Genomic DNA, 21,280 nt, shown 5'->3' with positions numbered 1-21,280 from the left:
GGAGTAACTAGAAACCATGGGGCACCAGTGCAAAAAATGCCCTGAACCCCCGCATACATCTACCCCCCCCCACCATCCCCCTACATCTACAGATTTTTGACCATTGTGTTGCTGTGAATTTGGTACCCAATGCTTCTTCCCATTTCCCCATCAAACTTAGCGGTGGCAGTCTCCTCAACTGAAGGAGCATACCGTATAGTAGGAATAGTCCTCTCACCATTGGGTCGTGGTCATCACAAAGAGCCTCAAACTCAGTAAGGTCTCTCATGGCCAGCTGGTGGTATCTGAAGTGATGCATGATGTTCAGGGAGTCCGCCACCATCAAAGTTGCCAGAGATCGGATCTCCCCATCATGGAGGACATAGTTACATAGTTGAAAAGAGACTTGCGTCCATCAAGTTCAGCCTTCCTCACATTTGTATTTTGCTGTTGTCTTTGAATAACAAGTACTTATCAACATCTTCTTTTGTTTTGCAGTTCAAATAGTGGTTTCTGGAAGTTTATTGTCAAATATAAAAAAATGATACAATTTGCAATAATCTATTTATATTTACATGTAATTTACTTTGATGGCTAGAATTCTATTCATTGTTTATCCAGATGCGTCTAAATAGATTCTTCAATATTCTCAAGATTTCTTTGTTCCTTAAACTATATACAAAAGGGTTAATAAATGGGGTCAAGTTAGTATATATCAAGGACTTAAATTTGTTTTCAGTAGCTGAATTTCCTAAAGATGGCAGTACATATATTGCAATTACAGTTCCATAATATATGCACACGATGATAAGGTGAGAACTACAAGTAGAGAAAGCTTTCTGTCTTCCAGTTTTGGAGGATATCTTGATTATGATGTTGACAATACAGGCGTATGATGTGATGACTAATGTAAATGGAAAAAATACCCCAATAACAGATATCATTAGATCATATAAAGCGAGTATAGATGTGTCTGAGGACGAAAGCTGAAGTAGAGGACCAATATCACAAAAGAAATGGTCGATTAAATTTGTGCTACAGAAATGCAATTGGTAGACTAAAATAATTTCACTAGTAATAAAAATAAAAGCCAATACCCAAGACAAGTACACCAAAAGGAGAGAATGATTGGCATTCATAACAGAGGAATATTGCAATGGTTTTCTAATGGCCAGATAGCGGTCATAGGACATTACCGTTAGTATGAAACATTGAGCAAATACTAAAAAACTGTGGAAATAATATTGCAAAATACATACAGCTACAGAAATGTGTCCTCCTTCAAACAAAATGACATACAGCAATTGAGGCAATAAATTTGATGTAAACAAGATGTCAGCTAAGGCTAGGTTTTTAATAAATAAATACATGGGATGCCTTAGACAGTGGCTTATTGACATAACTGAAATTACAAAGATATTTCCAATCAGTATCACAAGGAAGATTACCAGAAAAAGAACAAATAGTGCAAACTTGAATTTCTGAAAGTTAGGAAATCCTAGCAGAAAAACATTTGTGATTGTCGTTTGATTGTCTTCACACATGGTCATTTGTCATGAACGTTTTACTAGACCTGTGTCAACAAGAAAGGTGTTAAGAATATTAGTTATTGGTATAACTAAACACATCTTATTGCTCTTCCTCCTACAGCTGCTATATGTACTGCTTTCTCCTTTTTATAATATATCACTCTTTTTGTAACCGTGACAGTTTTCACTATGCACAAAATATTTCTCTAACCACTTTTGGGGTCTATTGTCTACTAGCATCTTATGACTTCACTTTAATGCCCATTTCAGGGTTAAGTTGTCTTTACCCACCTTGTACTTGCATATTGATAGTCTTCTTGCAGTTTAAGTAATATATGCATACTACTGACAATTTTAATTATATCTCCTCTCTTTGGTTATTTACATCCTTGGTGGTATTGTACTACCTGTTACATACCTACCTCTTTCAAATATAACACATACCTATTCCTTTAAATTTCCATAATCTTTAAACTCATTTAATACTATGGTGACCTCCTAACTTCTCCTTTCCTAACCTATAAAACAGAGTTTAAAAATCTAATCAAGTTTAATGAAGATGCTTAATTTTGTTTCCAAGCCGTTCCATTTACTGCTGTTATTTGCTACATTGTTATAGAACCTCTGTGTGATTACCTACATTGCTTCTTTCTATTTCCCTCGATCTCAGACTTTTTATAAGGATACTGATATTGGTTTCTGATTTGGATTTGTCGTACCCAGAATAATTACCTTACCTGCTAGGCATTGTTTGTTCCTCCCATGCTGGTGTGGAGTCTTTTTACCGGTTCCAGCCTTCCTCCGCTCTCCTTTCCTAAGCTATCAAACAAAGTTTCAAAATCTAATAAAGTTTAATGAAGATTCTCAATTAATTTTGTTTCCAAGCTGTTCCATTCACTGCTGTTATTTGTTACTTTGTTACAGAACCTCTGCTAGATTACCTGCTTCACTGCTTACTACTCCCCTCAATCTCAGACTTGTTATAAGGATTCTGATATTGGTTGCTGATTTGGATTTGTCATACAGAGAATAATTAACTTACCTGTGGGGCATTGTGTGTTCCTCCCGTACATGTGTGAAAAAATATAAATCACAAATCATAACAAACTCCCATGCCTAAGTAAATGAGGAGATGAAGTGCTAAACATCTAAGTCTGCAATATACATATAGGCTTAATTAGTCCTGGCCCCTAAATGCATAGAGTGTTAGTAGATCTCCCCTTAATTCCTAAGCACCGGTAAAAATGCTAAAGGGAGAAAAGTTACGGTCTAGAGGATCAGCAGCACTAATAATCAAAAGTAGAAAAGATAAAGTAAAGTAGTGAGAGCCTCTCTCCCTGTTAAACTTACTAAATAGACACAGAAGAAAAAAATTGAAAGGAAAAACTTAAATCATAACAAAAACGTGTATCACACAGTGCAGTGAAGTGCCCATGGTGTGCAAGTTAAAATTGACCCATAGGAAAGAGCCTGACATGCGTTTCAGTGCAGTATATATGCACCTTTGTCATAGGCAAAAGATCTACTGAGCGTGGACTCCCTTATATCAGAGTACTGCACCCAAAGGTAATTAGCAACAGCCAATCGGTTCCCTGGACATCTTGAGGAGGTGTGTGAGGGGGCGTGACCATCAAAAGTCACACCTGAAGTATACCTTATAATATATAATAGAAGCCCATCACAGTGCTAGCAAATAAAAAACTTTTAGTTCATTTTTATATTATTGTTATTTATTCAACATGCTATTCTTATTTATTGTTTTTAACGTATTCATCCTCGTGTAGCCTGTTATTAAGAGTTACAGAAGGTGCATTAAGTTTCAATGACTGTCTTTGGTCAGGTTAATCTTTAGATGGACACTATAACCACCATGAACAGTTCATCTCACTAAAGTGGTTTAGGTGCAGCGTCCCCGTCCCACCCAGTCATGCAGTGCAAATCATTGCATGTTAAAAAGTCTCTAACAATGATTTATTGCACTAACACCAAAAAACACCTAATCTAGGCAAATATAATGCTGGTTTAGTTACAGTATATGATGATAAAATGCATAAGATTTTCACAACATCAGTGTACCCCATTTCTGGCAGGTCCTACTCTAACAACCTAATGTCTGCTCTTACGAGACTAGCCCACGTACTTGGGGGAAAAAAAATCCATCGAGGGGGCGTGGCCGGATCGTCAACTAAGATGGCTGCTTGATCTTGTCACTCCTCTGATCCCACAGCCTTATATCATGATAAACTGCAAACATAACCTGCTATGGTGAAGAACTTGAGAGCCACGGGTACCCCTTAACCTTCGGGATCCGGTCAAACCTCATTGCATGCCTCCATGAGGCCTTACCTGGCCACGCTGACGGACCAAACCTCCCAGCCGGCCCCTGAGGCCTACTCCTGACACCGTCAGGCTCACCAAACCGAGATGCACCTCCGGCAACGCCTCCGCCTGACTGGCTGGCACTCATTAAGGCTCTCTGGGCGCATATGGACATCAGAGTGGCAATGTCAGCACTCCATGCCTCTATCATGGCCAACCTACAATTAATGAGATCGGATCTCCAGGGTCTGTCGGACTGTATGGCACAGGTTGAGGCCGACCATGACAATCTCATGGCGGCTCAGACAGCCACTACATTTACTCTAGACTGCCAAATAACCCAGCTCAACAAATGGAGCTCCACATTGAGGACCTCGACAATAGAGGGCACCGCCATAGCCTGAGACAGCGCAGCCGTCATCCTGACACTGACTACAATATTCAACAACCTGCTGCACCATCCAGGAGACAGCCATTGACTTTGTGAGGGCACACAGGGCACTGCAACTAAAAGGGCCCCTGGAATCTCCACCACAATATGTAATATGCTGTCTCGCTCACTACATGGCATGACTGGCTCGGTTCACTTATCTAGACCCCACTGACACCTTTGTTTTTGTTTTGCCCCACATAAATACAGCTTTGCAACTGCCCTAGTTTGTTTAGCCTGGGTCCGGACATGGAAGGAGACAGACCCGACCCCTCCGTACCCCCTTTTCCACCTTTCTTTGTTTTACATTTTCTCCCTTTTTTTTCTCTCTCTCTCTCTCCTTTCTTCTTGATCCCTTTTTCACCTCTGTTTTTTCCACATCAACACACAAGGTCTCAACAAACCTGAAAAACGGTCACACGCATTACATCATTTTCAAAGCCAGACCTCAAGTATTATAAACACAAGAAACTCACTTCAGAGCTGATCAGATCCACAGACTGACCGACCATAGATACACCCAATGTTTCCATACGTAATAACGAGGGGAAGTCTAAGGGCATGGCCATCTTATTACACAAATCAGTTTGTATTCCTAGCTGTTCTAGCGGATGCTATGTTTGCATAAAAGGCAAGATCGCAGATAGGCTATACACACTCGCCAACATATATGTCCCAAACAAGAACCAACATAAGTTCATGAGAAGGGCCATGAGAGCTATCGCTGATTTCACGGAGGGATGCCTAATATTAGGAGGCGACCTTAACGTGGCACTACAACCACGCGTTGATCCTCAGCGATCCCAAAACACAAACTGACTGCTATCTCACAGACCCTATGGGTACATCACCTGGTAGACTGTTGGTAAGCCACACACCCCTATGAGAAAGACTTTACTTTTTATTCTATTAGCAACAGATCTTACTTCCGACTGGATTTCTTTTTCCTCCCCCGTTATTTTCTTCCTGATATGCGACAGACTCAGATAGGGACAGTGACATGGTCGGACCACACGCCACTCATAATGACCCAGGGCCAGTGCAAGGATTTTGGGCTACACAGACAAAGATGCATTTTGCCGTCCCCCTGAAAAAATAAATGCATCTTCACCTCGGTCTTGTAACCCCCTTTTGATTTTCTTATCCTTTTTAGTGCATTTTATCCCCCCTTTACTATGTCTTGTTTGTCTCTTATAACCCCCTTGTGTATATCTTTCTTTCCCCAGCCTCTTTGTGTGTGTCCCCCCCCATTCTTTTTGCATGTCTCTTTCTCCCCCCCAGCCACTTTCTGTGACTCTCTCCCTTCAGCACATTTTGTGTCTTTTTCCATGCAATATAGACATAGATATATAGCAACAAACAACCATACAGGCACTCAGTCACAGAGATATGCAGGAACACAATCAAATCAAATCCCAGGCGATTGTATAGGCGGACAGCCATAAAATCTACACATACAGGTACAATGTCATGCAAAAACAGACATACAGACAAACACAGAGACATTCAGAAACTGGCATACAGTCACAGGCATACAAAGACATACATACACAGGCTTATAGTCATACAGATACAGGCATACTGGTGGAGGGGGACAGGGGCTGAGGAAGGGGACAGGGCTGAGGAAGAGGGACAGGGGCTGAGAAGGGGGCACAGGCCTGAGGAAGGGGGACAGGCCTGAGGAAGAGCGATGGGGGCTGAGTAGAGGTACAGGGGTTGAGTAAGGGGACACGGCTAAGGAAGGGGGGCAGGGGCTGAGGAGAGGGACAGGGACTGAGGAAGGGGACAGGGCTGATGGAGGGGACAGGGGGAAAAGGGCTGTGGTGTAGGTGATATGGGTTGCAATTGGGGGAGAAGTGCTGTAGTGGGGATGTTATGGGACTGTAGTGAGGATATGGGGAGTTTGGTGGTGGGTGGGCATGGGGCTGAGGAAGGGGGGCAGGGGCTTATGAAGGGAAACTGTGGCTGAGGAAGGGGGACAGGGGCTGGGGAGGGGGACAGGGCTGAGGAGTGGGACAGGGGCTGAGGGAGAGGGACAGGGACACGGGCTGAGGAGGAGGGCAGGGGCTGAGGAGGGGGACAGGGCTGAGGGGGGGACACAGGCCTGAGGAAGGGGGACAGGCCTGAGGAAGGGCGATGGAGGCTGAGTAGTGGGACATGGGTTGAGCAAGGGGACAGGGGCTGAGGAGGAGGGCAGGGGCTGAGGAGGGGGACAGGGCTGAGGAGGGGGCACAGGCCTGAGGAAGAGGGACAGGCCTGAGGAAGGGCGATGGAGGCTGAGGAGTGGGACAGGGACTGAGGAAGGGGACAGGGCTAAGGAAGGAAACAGGGTCTGAGGAAGGGAGGCAGGGGCTCTGTGGTGGGGCTGCTTTAAAAAGTAGATTAATTTAAAAAAAAAAAGTTCATTTCCCTTCCTCCCTGAGGCTAACCTTGGGCCAGGAAGTGGTGGGACAGGATCTGGAGCCTGAAACCAGCAGAAAGTTGGTCGGCCTCTTCTGATGATATCAAGAGGAGGGGAGTGACTTCCTCTGCTCTTCTCCCAGACTCCCTAGCTGTCTTGGGAGAAGAGCAGTGGAAGTCACGCCCACTCCTCCTGACATCCTCAGGAGAGGCCGGCCGATTCCACTGGCTGCAGGCTGCAGGTAGACAGATGAGTTGAAAAATCCGAGTCAACAGCCAGAGGGATTCTGACTTTTTGCACCCCCCCCCCCCCGCTCTAGCGTCCTAAACGGCTGCCTGAGCCCTGCACTGACCTCCCAATTTTACTGACCTTCTATATTGCTTGAAAGCAGACTCTATTAAGTAGACTCTTTCAAGTAGGAGTTAGAAAACAAGGAGTTAATTGGAGAGTGGTTTGTTTACTGTGGAGATTGGTTTGTATTTTATTTTTGTTTAATCTGATTTATTAGCAAAGTTTAAAAAATAAAAAAATATATTTTTGTTTTGTTTTGTTTTTTTTCCCTTCTTTGTGCTGCTGCTTGATTAACCCCTTCAGGACGGAGTCAATAGTACACGTTCTGATCAAAACAAAACATAAACAAAAACTGGAATTTACGCTACATGTCTGTTCACCCGTAGTTACCCTCTTTCATTATATTATATATAATATTATATTCATTATATGCACCCACACTTATTATATATCATTTTGTTCAGGTGAAACAGGGCTTTCATTTCATATCAAATATTTATATATGAAATATAATTTATTATGAATAAAATAAAAAAAACTGAGAAATTTTACATTTAAAAAAAAAAAAAAAAATGTAATTCCGCCTCACATTTTAGCTGTAAATGTCATAATACTGTTAAAAAAATGCACATATTTGTAATCAGCGATGTCTCACGAGTACAACAGTACCCCCCATTAACAGGTTTTAAGGTGTTTTGGAAAGTTACAGGGTCAAATATAGAACGTTCCATTTTCAAATTGAAATTTTCCAGATTAGTAATGTTACCTTTGAGACGGTGTGGTAGCCCAGGAATGAGAATTAACCCCATAATGGCATACCACTTGAAAAAGTAGACAAGCCAAGGTATTGAAAGTGGGGTATGTTTAGTCTTTTTTTAGTAGCCACTTAGTCACAAACACTGGCCAAAGTTAGCGTTCATATTTGTTTTTGTGTGAAAAAAGCAAAAAACGAATATTTGTCCAGTGTTTGTGACTAAGTGGCTACTAAGAAAGACTGGACATACCCCACTTGCAATACATCGGGTTGTCTACTTTTGCAAATGGTATGCCATCATGGGGATAATTCTCATTCCTGGGCTACCATACGCTCTCAAAGGCAACATAACCAATCTGGCAAATTTCAATGTCAAAAAAATGAAATGCAAGCCTTATATGTGACTCTCTAACTTTCCAAAACACCATAAAACCTGAGTTGGGGCGGAGTCTGACCGCCGAGCCGCTTGGACGCATCCGACACGAGCTCCGGCCCGGCAGGCGGAATACAGGGCAATAAGCTACGGCTATCCAGCCAAAACTACCCAAAGGTGCACCACCCACGTCGGGGGTACCCCGCTGAACCCAACGATACCACCCCGGGGCCTGCCAAAGACGGAAACTCAGAAATTCAAATGCGGCCTACTGAGGCTGAAGCCAAGGGGAGACGGCCGCTCTTCATGGCGCAAAAGTCCGCAAGCGACCGCAACTTAGCCTCCCCCCCCCCCCCCCTCTGGACCGGTGGGGGACATCCCGGTCCCCACTGGTCATGTAAACCAGTATGGAAAACGAGCAAGCCAGCTACACAACATGGTGGGGCAATAAACCTACAAGGACCAGCCAAAATGGCCGCCCAGCATGAACCCAGAAAGCGGAACACCCACTCTAAACCACATATGTCCCCCATGGCAATCTTTGACCGGCTCTGTGCGGGCCTCAGGGCAGCTCTGGGGCAGCAGAGGGGCAACCCACCGCCAAGCTGACCAAACGGTGGCCTCCTGGATACGTCCAGCAGCGAGACGCAGCTCCTACAGGCAAGTACCCCAAGCCTCTAAAATGGCCGTCCGGCAGCGCAGATACCAAAGGGCTTAGAGGCGGGAAAAGGCGCCGATCCTAGTAACCTTTCTTGTTTGATTTTTAGTCTTATGTTTTCCATGCTTAGTTAGCCACTTTGAAATACTAGGCAAATATCGTAATAGCCTACTATATAGCACATTCCGGCAGCGGTAGATATTAGATGAATTAACAGCCGGACAGATCAAGATATGAACCGCTTGAAATGTATTACTCGTGTTATGCCTACAGCTTTATTTTATTATTATTATTTACTCTCAGGCGCCAGCACACAAACCCTGTGTGATCCCTTATCTTTTTCCTTGTTAAGTTGTTGTTAAGTTGCTTGAGCAATTCACCTTGCCTAGTAGCACTCAGATCTACACAGCCCATCACAAAATCACACTACATGCTTAGCCAGAGTTTAACAGGTGTCTAACAGGCTGCCATTCTTGACTATCACTCAGGCAGTAAACACACGACATACCGCACACCCCACAGCTGCCAGCATGCTATACTGTCAGCGAATACGTAGACGAAAACATGCCTATCTGTTTAGTAATAGACCCGGTCAGTCAATATAGCCTGCACACTATACTGTTAAGTTTCACATACTTACCAAAATTTTAATCTTGACTATTCTCACTGTGATCGACATTACAGACTTACTGACATAACTGACCAAGCATATTTACTCTGTGACTCTACTGTTTCTGCTGACGCACTACCGACTACCCAGTTAGGCCTCTATATATAGAAACGCTTTCTCAGATGCATAATCCTAAGATCAACAACCTTTATTGTATACATACCTAGACTAGCATGTTGGCGTGTTTGCTACTTACTCTTAACTACCGAGATTGCCTAGCTTGATTACTTTGTATTATAGCATGTTTATTAATCACTACTAATCGATGATACCTCAGATCTTGTTAATTCCATATGATAAAAAATGTGCTGTTTTGAAATGCCGCAATGTACAATGCTACGACTACGCTTGCAGCAGCTGTTGTGGCTCTGCACACTTACTGTTATTCCAAGCACAAATAAAATAAAGAATTTAAAAAAAACACACCATAAAACCTGTACATGGGGGGTACTGTTATTCTCGGGAGACTTCGCTAAACACAAATATTAGTGTTTTAAAACAGTAAAAGATATTACAACAATAATATAGTCCATAAAAGTGCCGTTCGTTTGTAAAAAAAAATGCAAAAAACTTCACTTTTACTTAAAATATCATCGTTGTAATACAATTTACCAGTTTGAAACACTAATATTTGAGTTCAGCGAAGTCTCCCGAGTAAAACAGTACCCCCTATGTACAGGTTTTATGGTGTCTTGGAGAGTTACAGGGTCAAATATAGTGCTTGCAAATTAAATTCTCTGCACTTTCTCCCTGTGTTGTCAGGCATGTCAATCAAATTTTTATTAATAAAATCACAAAATTATGTTAAAAGATGATTTAAATATACACATAGAATTTTAATATATATGCATTTATAGGTATTTAAATTCTACGTGTATACTAATGTAATCTTTTATGTAATTATATGTATTTATCTATATATATATATTTGCGGTTATTTGTATTTTATTTATAGATAGATATATATAGAATGTCATTCTAAGTGTATTTTGTTACCAATATATATATTAATAACAAAATACAGTTAGAATGAAATTACATATGAATATATAATTTATATAGAATTTTGTTTCAATATTTTATTTATTTATTTAATTATTTAATTTATTTATTATTGTAATTATACATATATATATATATATATATATATATATATATATATATAATATATGTGTATATATCAATTATATATAATATATATATATACATATTATAAATATGTAACGTCATTCTAAGTGTATTTTAATATTAATATATATACTAATATTAATATTAAAATACACTTTGTATGACATTACATATATACAATATGTATATATATTATATGTATAATATATATACATATATTATATATATAAAAATACTTTTAATTTAATTTTACAATTGTCTACTTTTTTTTTTTTTACAGATCCCACCAGCAGGGGCACTGTCTAATATTTTAGACAGTCCCCCTGCTGGCAGACCAAAGCCAGCTATAGGTGGCCATGTGATCGCTCTTTGAGAGCGATCACATGGCCCCCGGGGGCCTGATTTGCCGGGGAGGGCTGCCTGGGCTGTGAGGCATCCCTCCAGAAGAGGATCGTGGCGGAGGTGAGTACATCTCTCCTCCTGGGGCAGAAAGCCGTTACGGCGTTCTATGCCGCCGCAACGGCTTTAACGCCCTTTAAAGCCGGGACGGCATAGAACGCCGTAACGGCGTTAAGGGGTTAATCGGTGGAATGTTCATTAATTGCCACCTGTGTGCAGACATACATTGGGACAGAGGGTCTAGTAAGTCAGCAAAGGGAATTAGGTTTTTGAACTTGTTAAATGACACCTTCATGTCACAACTTGTACAAGCACCAACTAGAAAGGACTCTTGTCTGGGCCTGGTTTTAACAAACAACATTCAATGATCTTTTGACCAACATTCAAGTAGGTAAGCACTTGGGAAATAGTGATCACAATATAGTGTCCAGGGCCGCCATCAGGGGGTGACAACCATGATGGTTGTCACGGGCCCGGCGGTCCTACTCTGGCAGTCCCGGGCCCCACTTTCCCTCTCTGCACACATAGATAGCGAATATCGCTATCTATGTGTGCAGCCGTGGGCCCCCAGCTCCCTGTTACCGCAGAGGGGGGCCCAGCACACAGCTTCTTCACAGCAGTTCATTGCCTCCAATAACTCTCGCCTTTACAGCGTTGCCACGGGTTACCATGGCAATGGTCGGCGAGGTTCTCGCGAGAGTTATTGGAGGCAATGAACTGCTGTTAAGAAGCTGTGTCCTGGGCCGCCCCTCTGCGGTAACAGGGAGCCGGGTAGGCCCCCCATGCCACCGGTCCACCAGGGATGGAATTTACCCCCTCCCTGGACACAGGTAAGCAGGGAGGGGGGAATAACATTTAATTTAATTTAATGTAAAATGTATTTGAAAATGCCCCTTTCCCCACCCCATCCCCTCCGCAGATTGCACATTTACACACACACACACTGCAAACACTACCTTGACACACACACTGCATACACTAATACAACACACACTGCATACACTACACTGACACACACTCTGCATCCACTACACAGACACACACTGCATACACTACACTGACACACACTGCGTTCACTACACTGACACACACTCTGCATACACTACACTGACACACACTGCATTCACTACACTGACACACATTCTGCATACACTACACTGACACACACACTGCATACACTACACTGACACACACACACACACTGCATACACTAGTACAACACACACACTGCATCCACTACACTGACACACACACTGCATACACTAGTACAACACACACACTGACACACACTCTGCATACACTACACTGACACACACTGCATACACTAGTACAACACACACACTGCATACACTACACTGACACACACTGCATACACTAGTACAACACACACTGCATACACTACACTGACACACACTCTGCATACACTACACTGACACACACTGCATTCATTACACTGACACACACACTGCATACACTAGTACAACACACACTGCATACACTAATACAACACACACACACTGCATACACTACCCTGACACACACTCTGCATACACTAGTACAACACACACTCTGCATTCACTACACACTAACACACTCTCTGCATTCACTACACTAACACACACACACACTCTGCATTCACTACACATTGACACACACTCTGCATTCACTGCACTAACACACACACACTACATTCATTACACTGACACATACTCTGCATTCACTACACACTATGCATTTACTATACTGACATACACTCTGCATTCACTACACTGACACACACTATGCATTAACTATACATACAGCATCCACTACACAAACGTCCTGTATTCACAGTACACACACTACATCCACCACACATTGAAACACTCTGCATTCACTATACAGAGACACTGCGTCTAATACACACCCTGAATCCACTACAGACACTGCATCCACTAAACACATTGCATCTAGTACACACAAACACTACATCCACTACACAAACACACACTACATCACTGTACACACACTACATCCACTACTCAAACTTACTCTGCGTTCACTATACACACTGCATCCGCTACACAAACACACACTCTGCATTCACTGCTCAAACAGTATCTAATACACACAAACACTACATCCATTACACACATTCTAATTCACTTCCACTATACACACCACATTCAGTCCCGCATCATTGTCAGCGGACTAGGTAGGGCGTGGGCAGGCCCGGGGTGGGACATAGGGGGGCCCCAGACCTTGTGCTTTGTCTGATGGCAGCCCTGATAGTGTCCTTTGAAATAAACTCAAAAAAACAAAAGCACATGGGGTATACTAAAAAATATAATTTGAAAAAGGCCAATTTCTATAAGTTAAGGGCAGCTTTACAATATATTGACTGGCATAAACTCTTTAGTGAAAAGAACACTGAGGATAAATGGAACATCTTCCAACAAATATTAGAAAGATACATTTCTCGGTATGTACCATTGGGTAATAAATATAAAAGAAATAAATTTAAACCAATGTGGTTTAGTAGAGAAGTAAAACAAGAGATTAAAAATAAGAAAAGGGCATTTAAAGCATTTAAATCGGACAAATCAGATGCATCCTATAAAAGATATAAGGAAGCCAATAATGCATACAAAATGGTGATTAGATTCACTAAACTTCAAAATGAAAAAATGATATCCAAAGAGAGCAAAACCAACCCCAAAGCATTCTTTAAGTACATAAATTCTAAAAAAACAAAAAATTTAACTGGAATGGGGGTGTTAGTTAATGAAGACCAGGAAAAGGCAGGTATTTTAAATAACTATTTCTTCTCTGTATATATTAAGGAAGAACGCATGGCAATAGATGTGCAAATGATTGCTGCTAATAATTTGCAGAATAATTGTGATTGGTTAACTCAAGACAAGGTGCTGCAGCAACTAAAGAAAGTTAATATAAACAAAGCTCCAGGGCCAGACAGTATCCATCCACGTGTACTTAAAGGACCACTATAGGCACCCAGACCACTTCAGCTTAATGAAGTGGTCTGGGTGCCAGGTCCAGCTAGGGATAACCCATTTTTTTTATAAACATAGCAGTTTCAGAGAAACTGCTATGTTTATAAATGGGTTAATCCAGCCCTCAAATCCTCTAGTGGCTGTCTCACTGACAGCCGCTAGAGGCGCTTGCGTGATTCTCACTGTGAAAATCACAGTGAGAGCACGCAAGCGTCCATAGGAAAGCATTGATAATGCTTTCCTATGAGACCAGCTGAATGCGCGCGCAGCTCTTGCCGCGCGTGCGCATTCAGCCGAATGGGAGGAGAGGAGGAGGATCGGAGGAGGAGAGCTCCCCGCCCGGCGCTGGAGAAAGGTAAGTTTTAACCCCTTTCCTCTCCCCAGAGCCCGGCGAGTATGTTTTCCTGGCACTATAGTGGTCCTTTAAGGAACTTAAGTGTAGAAATAAGTGAACCTGAAGTGAAGTGAAGAGTCTTTTCTTTCAGGAAGTGTTGAAGAGGATTGGACTTTTGAATATTCTGTAGCTCTGTCAGCACTGTGCCAGATTTAAGTTATGTACAATGGCATAGACACATTATGGCAAACATCAGTCCTAAAATATAATGAAATTAAAAAAAAGTATTGAAGACTTTAGAAATTATGCAAAGCAAAAAAACTAAAAAGGTGTACAAGCTTATATTATTAGAAGATGTTATCGTTTACAGACCAGTCTTGAATGCAGTATATGTATTTAGAAAAATACAAGTCATAATGTAAATACATTAACAGATGACAGATTTAAATATATGTACTATTACTTATTTGCATATACAATGCATACTTACATTTCACTGGGTGATTTCTGACGCAGTGGTGAAATCCAAATACTTTTCAATTTAAAATAAATATCCTAACTATGAAAATAATCACATAAGAATTAAATGTATTAAACTGTGTAATCTAGATGAAAACAACCTATCAGTCACAATAATGCTCTGTAATAGCAAGCATTAATTTAGTATCCTATGTATTGTATAAGTGCCACATTAATATATTTATACTGCTTAATGCATGCAGGCATGATTCCTTGTGGGTTTCTACACCTGTCAAAAGTGTCAGAATGCTCCCCTGAGTGTAATAATAATAAGAAAAACAGAAACAAAGAAGTCTACATTACTAATTAATAGTTTAACCCCTTAAGGACCGGCCTGTTTTTGCGATGTTTGTACGTTAAGGACCAGACCAGTTTTAACACTTTTGTGGTGTTTGTGTTTAGCTGTAATTTTCCGCTCTCTCATTTACGGTTCCCATACAAGTTATATATTGTTTTTTTCACGACGAGAAGGGCTTTCTTTACATACCATTATTTGTATTATGTCATATATTGTATTAAAAATAAATAAATAAGAAAATATGGTTAAATTTAAAAAAAAAAACATGTTTTTGGACTTTTACTTGAAAAATCTTTTACTTATCTACAAAAGCTAATGAAAAAAACTGCTAAATAGATTCAAAATTTTGTCCCGAGTTTAAAAACACCCAGTGTTTACATGCTTTATTGCTTTTTTTTGCAAGTTATAGGCCTATAAATACAAGTAGGAAATTGCTGTTTCAATATTTATATATATTTTAAATGTTTTAATAGTGACATTGTAACACCGTTATCTGTCATAAATGCCCGAAACACACCTAACATGTACATATTTTTTTAAAGTAGACAACCCAGGGTATTCAAAATGGGGTATGTCCAGTCTTTTTTAGTAGCCACCTAGTCACAAACACTGGCCAAAGTTAGCATTTATATTTGTTTGTGTGTTAAAAATGCAAAAACCGCTAACTTTGGCCAGTGCAATACCCCATTGCAATACCTTGGGCTGTCTTCTTTTGCAAATGGTATGCCATCATGGGGCTAATTCTCATTCCTTGGCTACCATACGCTCTCAAACGCAACCTCAGTGAAAGAGCTGTTTGTGTGTGAAAAATGCAAAAAACGTCACTTTCACTGACAATATCATCGCTGTGATATGTTTTACTGTTTTGAAACACTAATATTTGTGTTCAGCGAAGTCTCCCGAGTAAAACAGTACCTCCATGTACAGGATTTAGGGTGTCATAGAAAGTTACAGGGTTAAACACAGTGCTAGCAAATTAAATTATCTGGACTTTCGGCCTGGGTTGGCAGGCAGGTCCCTCGAATTGCAATCATTAAAATTGCTTAATTAGGTAAAAATATTACATAAATATGCACGTATAATTTTAATATATATATACATATTTATATATTTGACGTCTACGTGTATATTTATGAAATTATTTATGTAATTATGTATGTGGACATATGTATATTTCGTATTATTTTTATTTATTTATTTATACATAGATATATATCATTACATTCTAAGTGTATTTTGATATAAATATATATATATATATATATACAAACTGCAAATGTCCCGCACTCAATGTACCGGTCTTGTGCTTGCCTCGGTGCTGCCTCAGCCTTCAATATATACAAATGGAAAGAGTGCACTCGAAAGGTCTTCTTAAAGATATAAACAATTTATTGTGCCAAATTTCAAAAGACGTCGACTTGTATGTCTTTTGAAATTTGGCACAATAAATTGTTTATATCTTTAAGAAGACCTTTCGAGTGCACTCTTTCCATTTGTATATATATATATATATATATCAATATCAAAATACTGTTAGAATAAAATTGCATATATATATATAATTTTTTTAAGTATTACAAATTATTTGTATTTTTTGTTATTTATTTTTATTAACATATTATTTGTATTTTATAATAATATATATATACCATATATATAGTTATTATATATATTGTATATATTCGTGTGTAATTTAAATATAAGTGTATTTTTATATTAATATACGTATATATAAATATAAAAATACACTTAGTATTACATTATATATATGATATATATACATATATTATATATAGGTATATATAGATATAATACATGTATATATATCATATATATATATACACATATTATATATTTTTTTTAACACTGATTGTTTTTCTCAACTTTATTTTTGATTTTTCACTTGCAGGGAGACTGCCTGTCAGCACAGACAGTCCCCCTGCAGGCAGATACACAGACACCTATTGCGGTCATGTGATCGAGTGATCACATGGCCGTGGGGTCCTGATCTGCCGAGGGGGGACTGCCCGGGCAGACAGGCAACCCCCCTGGAGCCGTGGGACCGACGGCATCAGGTAAGTTGCCCAAGACCGTTATGACGGTTCAGGACCGTCAGCGGTCCAAACGCACGTTTTACCGCTGACGGTCTTGAACTGTCAGCGGTCCTTAAGGGGTTAAAAGCATTCTCCATTTGGGATCTTGTGATTTGGAAAGACACAGTGTATATCCACTTACTGTATAAAGACAACTCATCAAATGAGTTTGATAAATGAGTATCAACAACTGCAAACACTATATAGATTATATGAAAAGATGCTGTGACCATTTTTGTTATTATTTAAAATAAAATGTTTCATGTATTATATAGCCTCTGTGTGTATTATTCTGTAATGCATTGTTTACATATAAAGAATAGGCTTCTGCATGGCGATAAAATTGGTTTGACTAATCCATTTCATCCAAAAATAAAATTAGTTTCTCTCTCTCTCTTTCTCTCTCTCTCTTTTTTTTTTTTTTTTGGTAAATGGCTACCTTAATTGATATCCTTAAATGTCCCACATAATCCCACATCAGGATAGTAAACGTTGGAGTGATCTACTAAACAGCTGAAAGATTAAAATTAAATAAAGGGCTTTTCTTATTTTGTATCGTTTAGTTGATCAGTAGATGACTCTCTAATTTGGTATCCTTGTGTGCGATTGCCATATTTAGCAAAAAGGGATCTATGTATATAGAATGTATGTGCTGGATGAATAGATAATTTACATGCAGCATGTATACAGAATACATATGCTGTATTATTCAAAAGGTATGTATTTACAATATATGTGATGCAAGTTATAGAATGTATGTATTGCTTGTAGAATGTACGTAGAATGTAATGTGCTGAGTGTATACAGAATGTATGTGGTACACACGGTATAGCAAATTAGTTATTATTATTATTATTATTATTATTATTATTATTGCAATTTATATAGCGCCAACAGATTCCGTAGCGCTTTACAATATTATGAGAGGGGATTTAACTATAAATAGGACAATTACAAATAAACAGGAACAGGAACAATAGGTTGAAGAGGACCCTGCTCGATCGAGCTTACATTCTATAGGAGGTGGGGTGTAAAACACATTAGGACAGGAATTTGCAATCAAATAAGGTGGACTGCCCTTTAGGAGAGGGCAAGAGACGGGTATGTGAGGTATTGGTTAGTCTTGGAGGCCATAAGCTTTCCTAAAGAGATGGGTTTTAAGGCACTTCTTAAAAGATGCAAGACTAGGGGAGAGTCTGATGGCGGTAGGCAGGCTATTCCATAGGAAGGGAGCAACCCGCGAGAAGTCCTGCAAGCGTGAGTTGGCCGTACGAGTGCGGACAACGGACAGGAGGTGGTCACGGGCAGAGCGGAGAGACCGAGAAGGGACATACCTATGGATCTGTGAGGAGATATAAGAGGGGCTAGAGTTGTTCAGTGCTTTATAGGTGTGAGTTAGTACCTTGAATTGACTCCTATAGCATACAGGAAGCCAATGTAAGGACTGGCAGAGGGGTGAGGTGTGAGAGAAACGACTAGAGAGGAAAATCAGTCTAGCAGCAGCGTTCATTACGGACTGTAGGGGTGCAGTACGGCTTTTGGGAAGACCAATCAGGAGAGGGTTACAGTAATCCATGCGGGAAATTACTAGAGCATGGACAAGCTCCTTGGTAGTATCTGGTGCAAGAAAGGGGCGGATGCGGGCTATGTTTTTAAGATGGAATCTACAGGATTTGGCAACATGCTGGATGTGAGGCTCAAAGGTGAGACCAGAGTCAAGTATGACGCCAAGACAGCGCGCTTGCAAGGATGGACTGATGTTGGTACCACAAACTTGAAGGGAGAGCGAAAGAGGAGGATCAGTATTAGGAGGAGGAAAGACAAGGAGCTCAGTTTTTGAGAGATTGAGTTTCAGAAAGCGGGATGACATCCAGTCAGAGATGGAAGAAAGGCAAGCAGTGACACGTTGCAGGACAGCAGGGGAGAGGTCCGGGGAGGAGAGATATAGCTGGGTGTCATCAGCGTACAGGTGGTAGTGGAATCCAAAAGAGGTAATAAGTTTGCCAAGAGAGGCAGTATAAAGAGAAAATAGAAGGGGACCAAGGACGGAGCCTTGGGGGACTCCAACCGAGACAGGGCGAGGGGAGGAGGTATCATTAGAAAAGGAGACACTGAATGAGCGTTGGGAGAGATAAGAGGAAAACCACGAGAGGACAGAGTCACAGAGACCAAGCGATTGAAGAGTTTGAAGAAGGAGAGCATGAACAACGGTGTCAAAGGCAGCTGAGAGGTCAAGAAGAATTAGTATGGAGTAGTGGCCTTTGGATTTAGCTGCGATTAGGTCGTTAGTGACTTTGATAAGGGCAGTCTCTGTAGAGTGGAGAGGGAAGGCAGATTGAAGGGGGTCAAGGAGAGAGTTGGAATTGAGGAAATGAGACACACGGGTAAAGACAAGTCTTTCCAGAAGCTTTGAGGAAAAAGGGAGCAGGGATATGGGACGGTAGTTAGAGAGGGTGGATGGGTCGAGGGATGTTTTTTTTAGTATAGGTACTACAGTGGCATGTTTAAGGTCAGCAGGGACGATGCCAGAAGAGAGCGAGCAGTTGAAGATGTGTGTTAGAAAAGGCACGAGACAAGTGGAGAGAGATCTGATAAGGTGAGATGGACAGGATCGAGCGGGCAAGTGGTGGGGCGAGAGGAGCAAAGAAGAGCAGCCACCTCTTGGTCAGTAGCTGGGGAGAATGTCTGAAGGGTAGGAAAGGCATGATCTATGTGTGACTGAGAAACAGAAAGGCAAGGAGGGGAGAATTCTTTCCTTAGCTGTTCAATCTTGTCAGTGAAGTAACATGCAAAGTTATCAGAAGTAAGGTTAGTTTTGGGGGTGGCCACAGCAGGGCGAAGAAGAGAATTAAAGGTGTCAAAGAGACGCCTGGGGTTGCGGGAACATGAACTAATGAGAGAGGAAAAATAGGACTGTTTGGCAAGGGCTGCACTGTATGAACACAATATGAATCTATAATGGAGAAAGTCTGATTGGGTACGAGACTTCCTCCAGGAGCGTTCAGCACAACGGGAGCATCTTTGCAGGTAGCGCGTTGATTTAGTATGCCATGGTTGGGGGCGGGTCCTCCTTGAGGTGCTTGAGGAGATGTAAGAGTAGAGTTATATATGGAGATGGCCAGTGAAGTACAGGAGAGGGAAGGGATGGACAGCAGTTGTGAATCAATGTCAGCTGACAACTGTTGGAGATCAAGAGAATTAAGGGAATTAAGAGAATTAAGGTCCCTCCTGAGTTGAGGGAGGTGAGGCTGAGGTTGTTGGGTGAGGGGGTACGCAAGAGCAAATGATAAGAGGTGGTGATCAGAGAGTGGATATGGAGTGTTTCAGATATTACTGTACATGCATAAGTTACAGTTACTGTACATGCATAAGTGAAGATTAGGTCAAGGGTATTGCCCGCTACATGGATAGGCTTCCTAATAGGCTTCCTATTTTGCATAACTATCTTTACTAAACTCCATAGCAGTAAAGAAAGTGAAACATTTAAACCAATCAAAATGCAAATAGGGAGTATATCATCCCAGCAAATAGGCTCCTCCCCATCTTTCTTTACTGCTCCATCGCAGACAGGTCAGAGTTTTTGGCTCTTCCCTTATTACCTCATAATATATGTTATTTCTGTACATGTATAATTGTTTCTTTTTATTTTTTTTACTTTATTTCTTCTTACTACCTTTCTACTACTTATTCTACTTGGTGTCCCTGTATTTTAAACTTAATTTCCCTTACTGGGACTCTTTAGTTTTATTCTCATAGTCCCAGTGGTTTTACTCAGTTTTTTTCCCGCTTTTTCCCGCTCGTTTTCCGCCCTCGGGTGGCTCCCCTTTAGGCAGGTCCCCCTGTCTTTGCCCCTGCCTTGCCGGCTCCCTCTCACTTTTTCCTGCGGCTCGGCGCCAGCCACGGCTACACTCGCGGCGGCCATCTTTAATCCTGCATCTCGCGAGATTACGGACGCCATCTTAGAATTGCCGCGAGTGCCGCCAGTACCGCAAGGGACACACACGGACGGACTTCTAACCGCAAAATACTCCACAGAGGTCAGTTTTAAAGCGAAAGCTGTGTAAAGCACATCACAAACAGTACAATTTCTGGGATTCGAGATAGATTCCATC

General features: G+C 41.0%; 1 protein-coding gene across 1 annotated transcript; it reads right to left on the bottom strand.

Moving 5' to 3' along the window:
• Positions 1–581: 581 nt before the first annotated feature.
• Positions 582–1,523, bottom strand: LOC134578486 (olfactory receptor 1S1-like). The gene has a single exon (XM_063437481.1). The coding sequence runs from the start codon at positions 1,521–1,523 to the stop codon at positions 582–584; it is 942 nt and encodes a 313-aa protein (XP_063293551.1).
• Between the last annotated feature and the right edge of the window lie 19,757 nt (positions 1,524–21,280).

This window comes from Pelobates fuscus, chromosome 12 (genome assembly GCF_036172605.1).
Source record: "Pelobates fuscus isolate aPelFus1 chromosome 12, aPelFus1.pri, whole genome shotgun sequence".
NCBI lineage: Eukaryota > Metazoa > Chordata > Amphibia > Anura > Pelobatidae > Pelobates > Pelobates fuscus.
The sequence above is the reverse complement of the archived record's forward strand: the minus strand, read 5'-3'. Positions and strand labels throughout refer to the sequence as shown.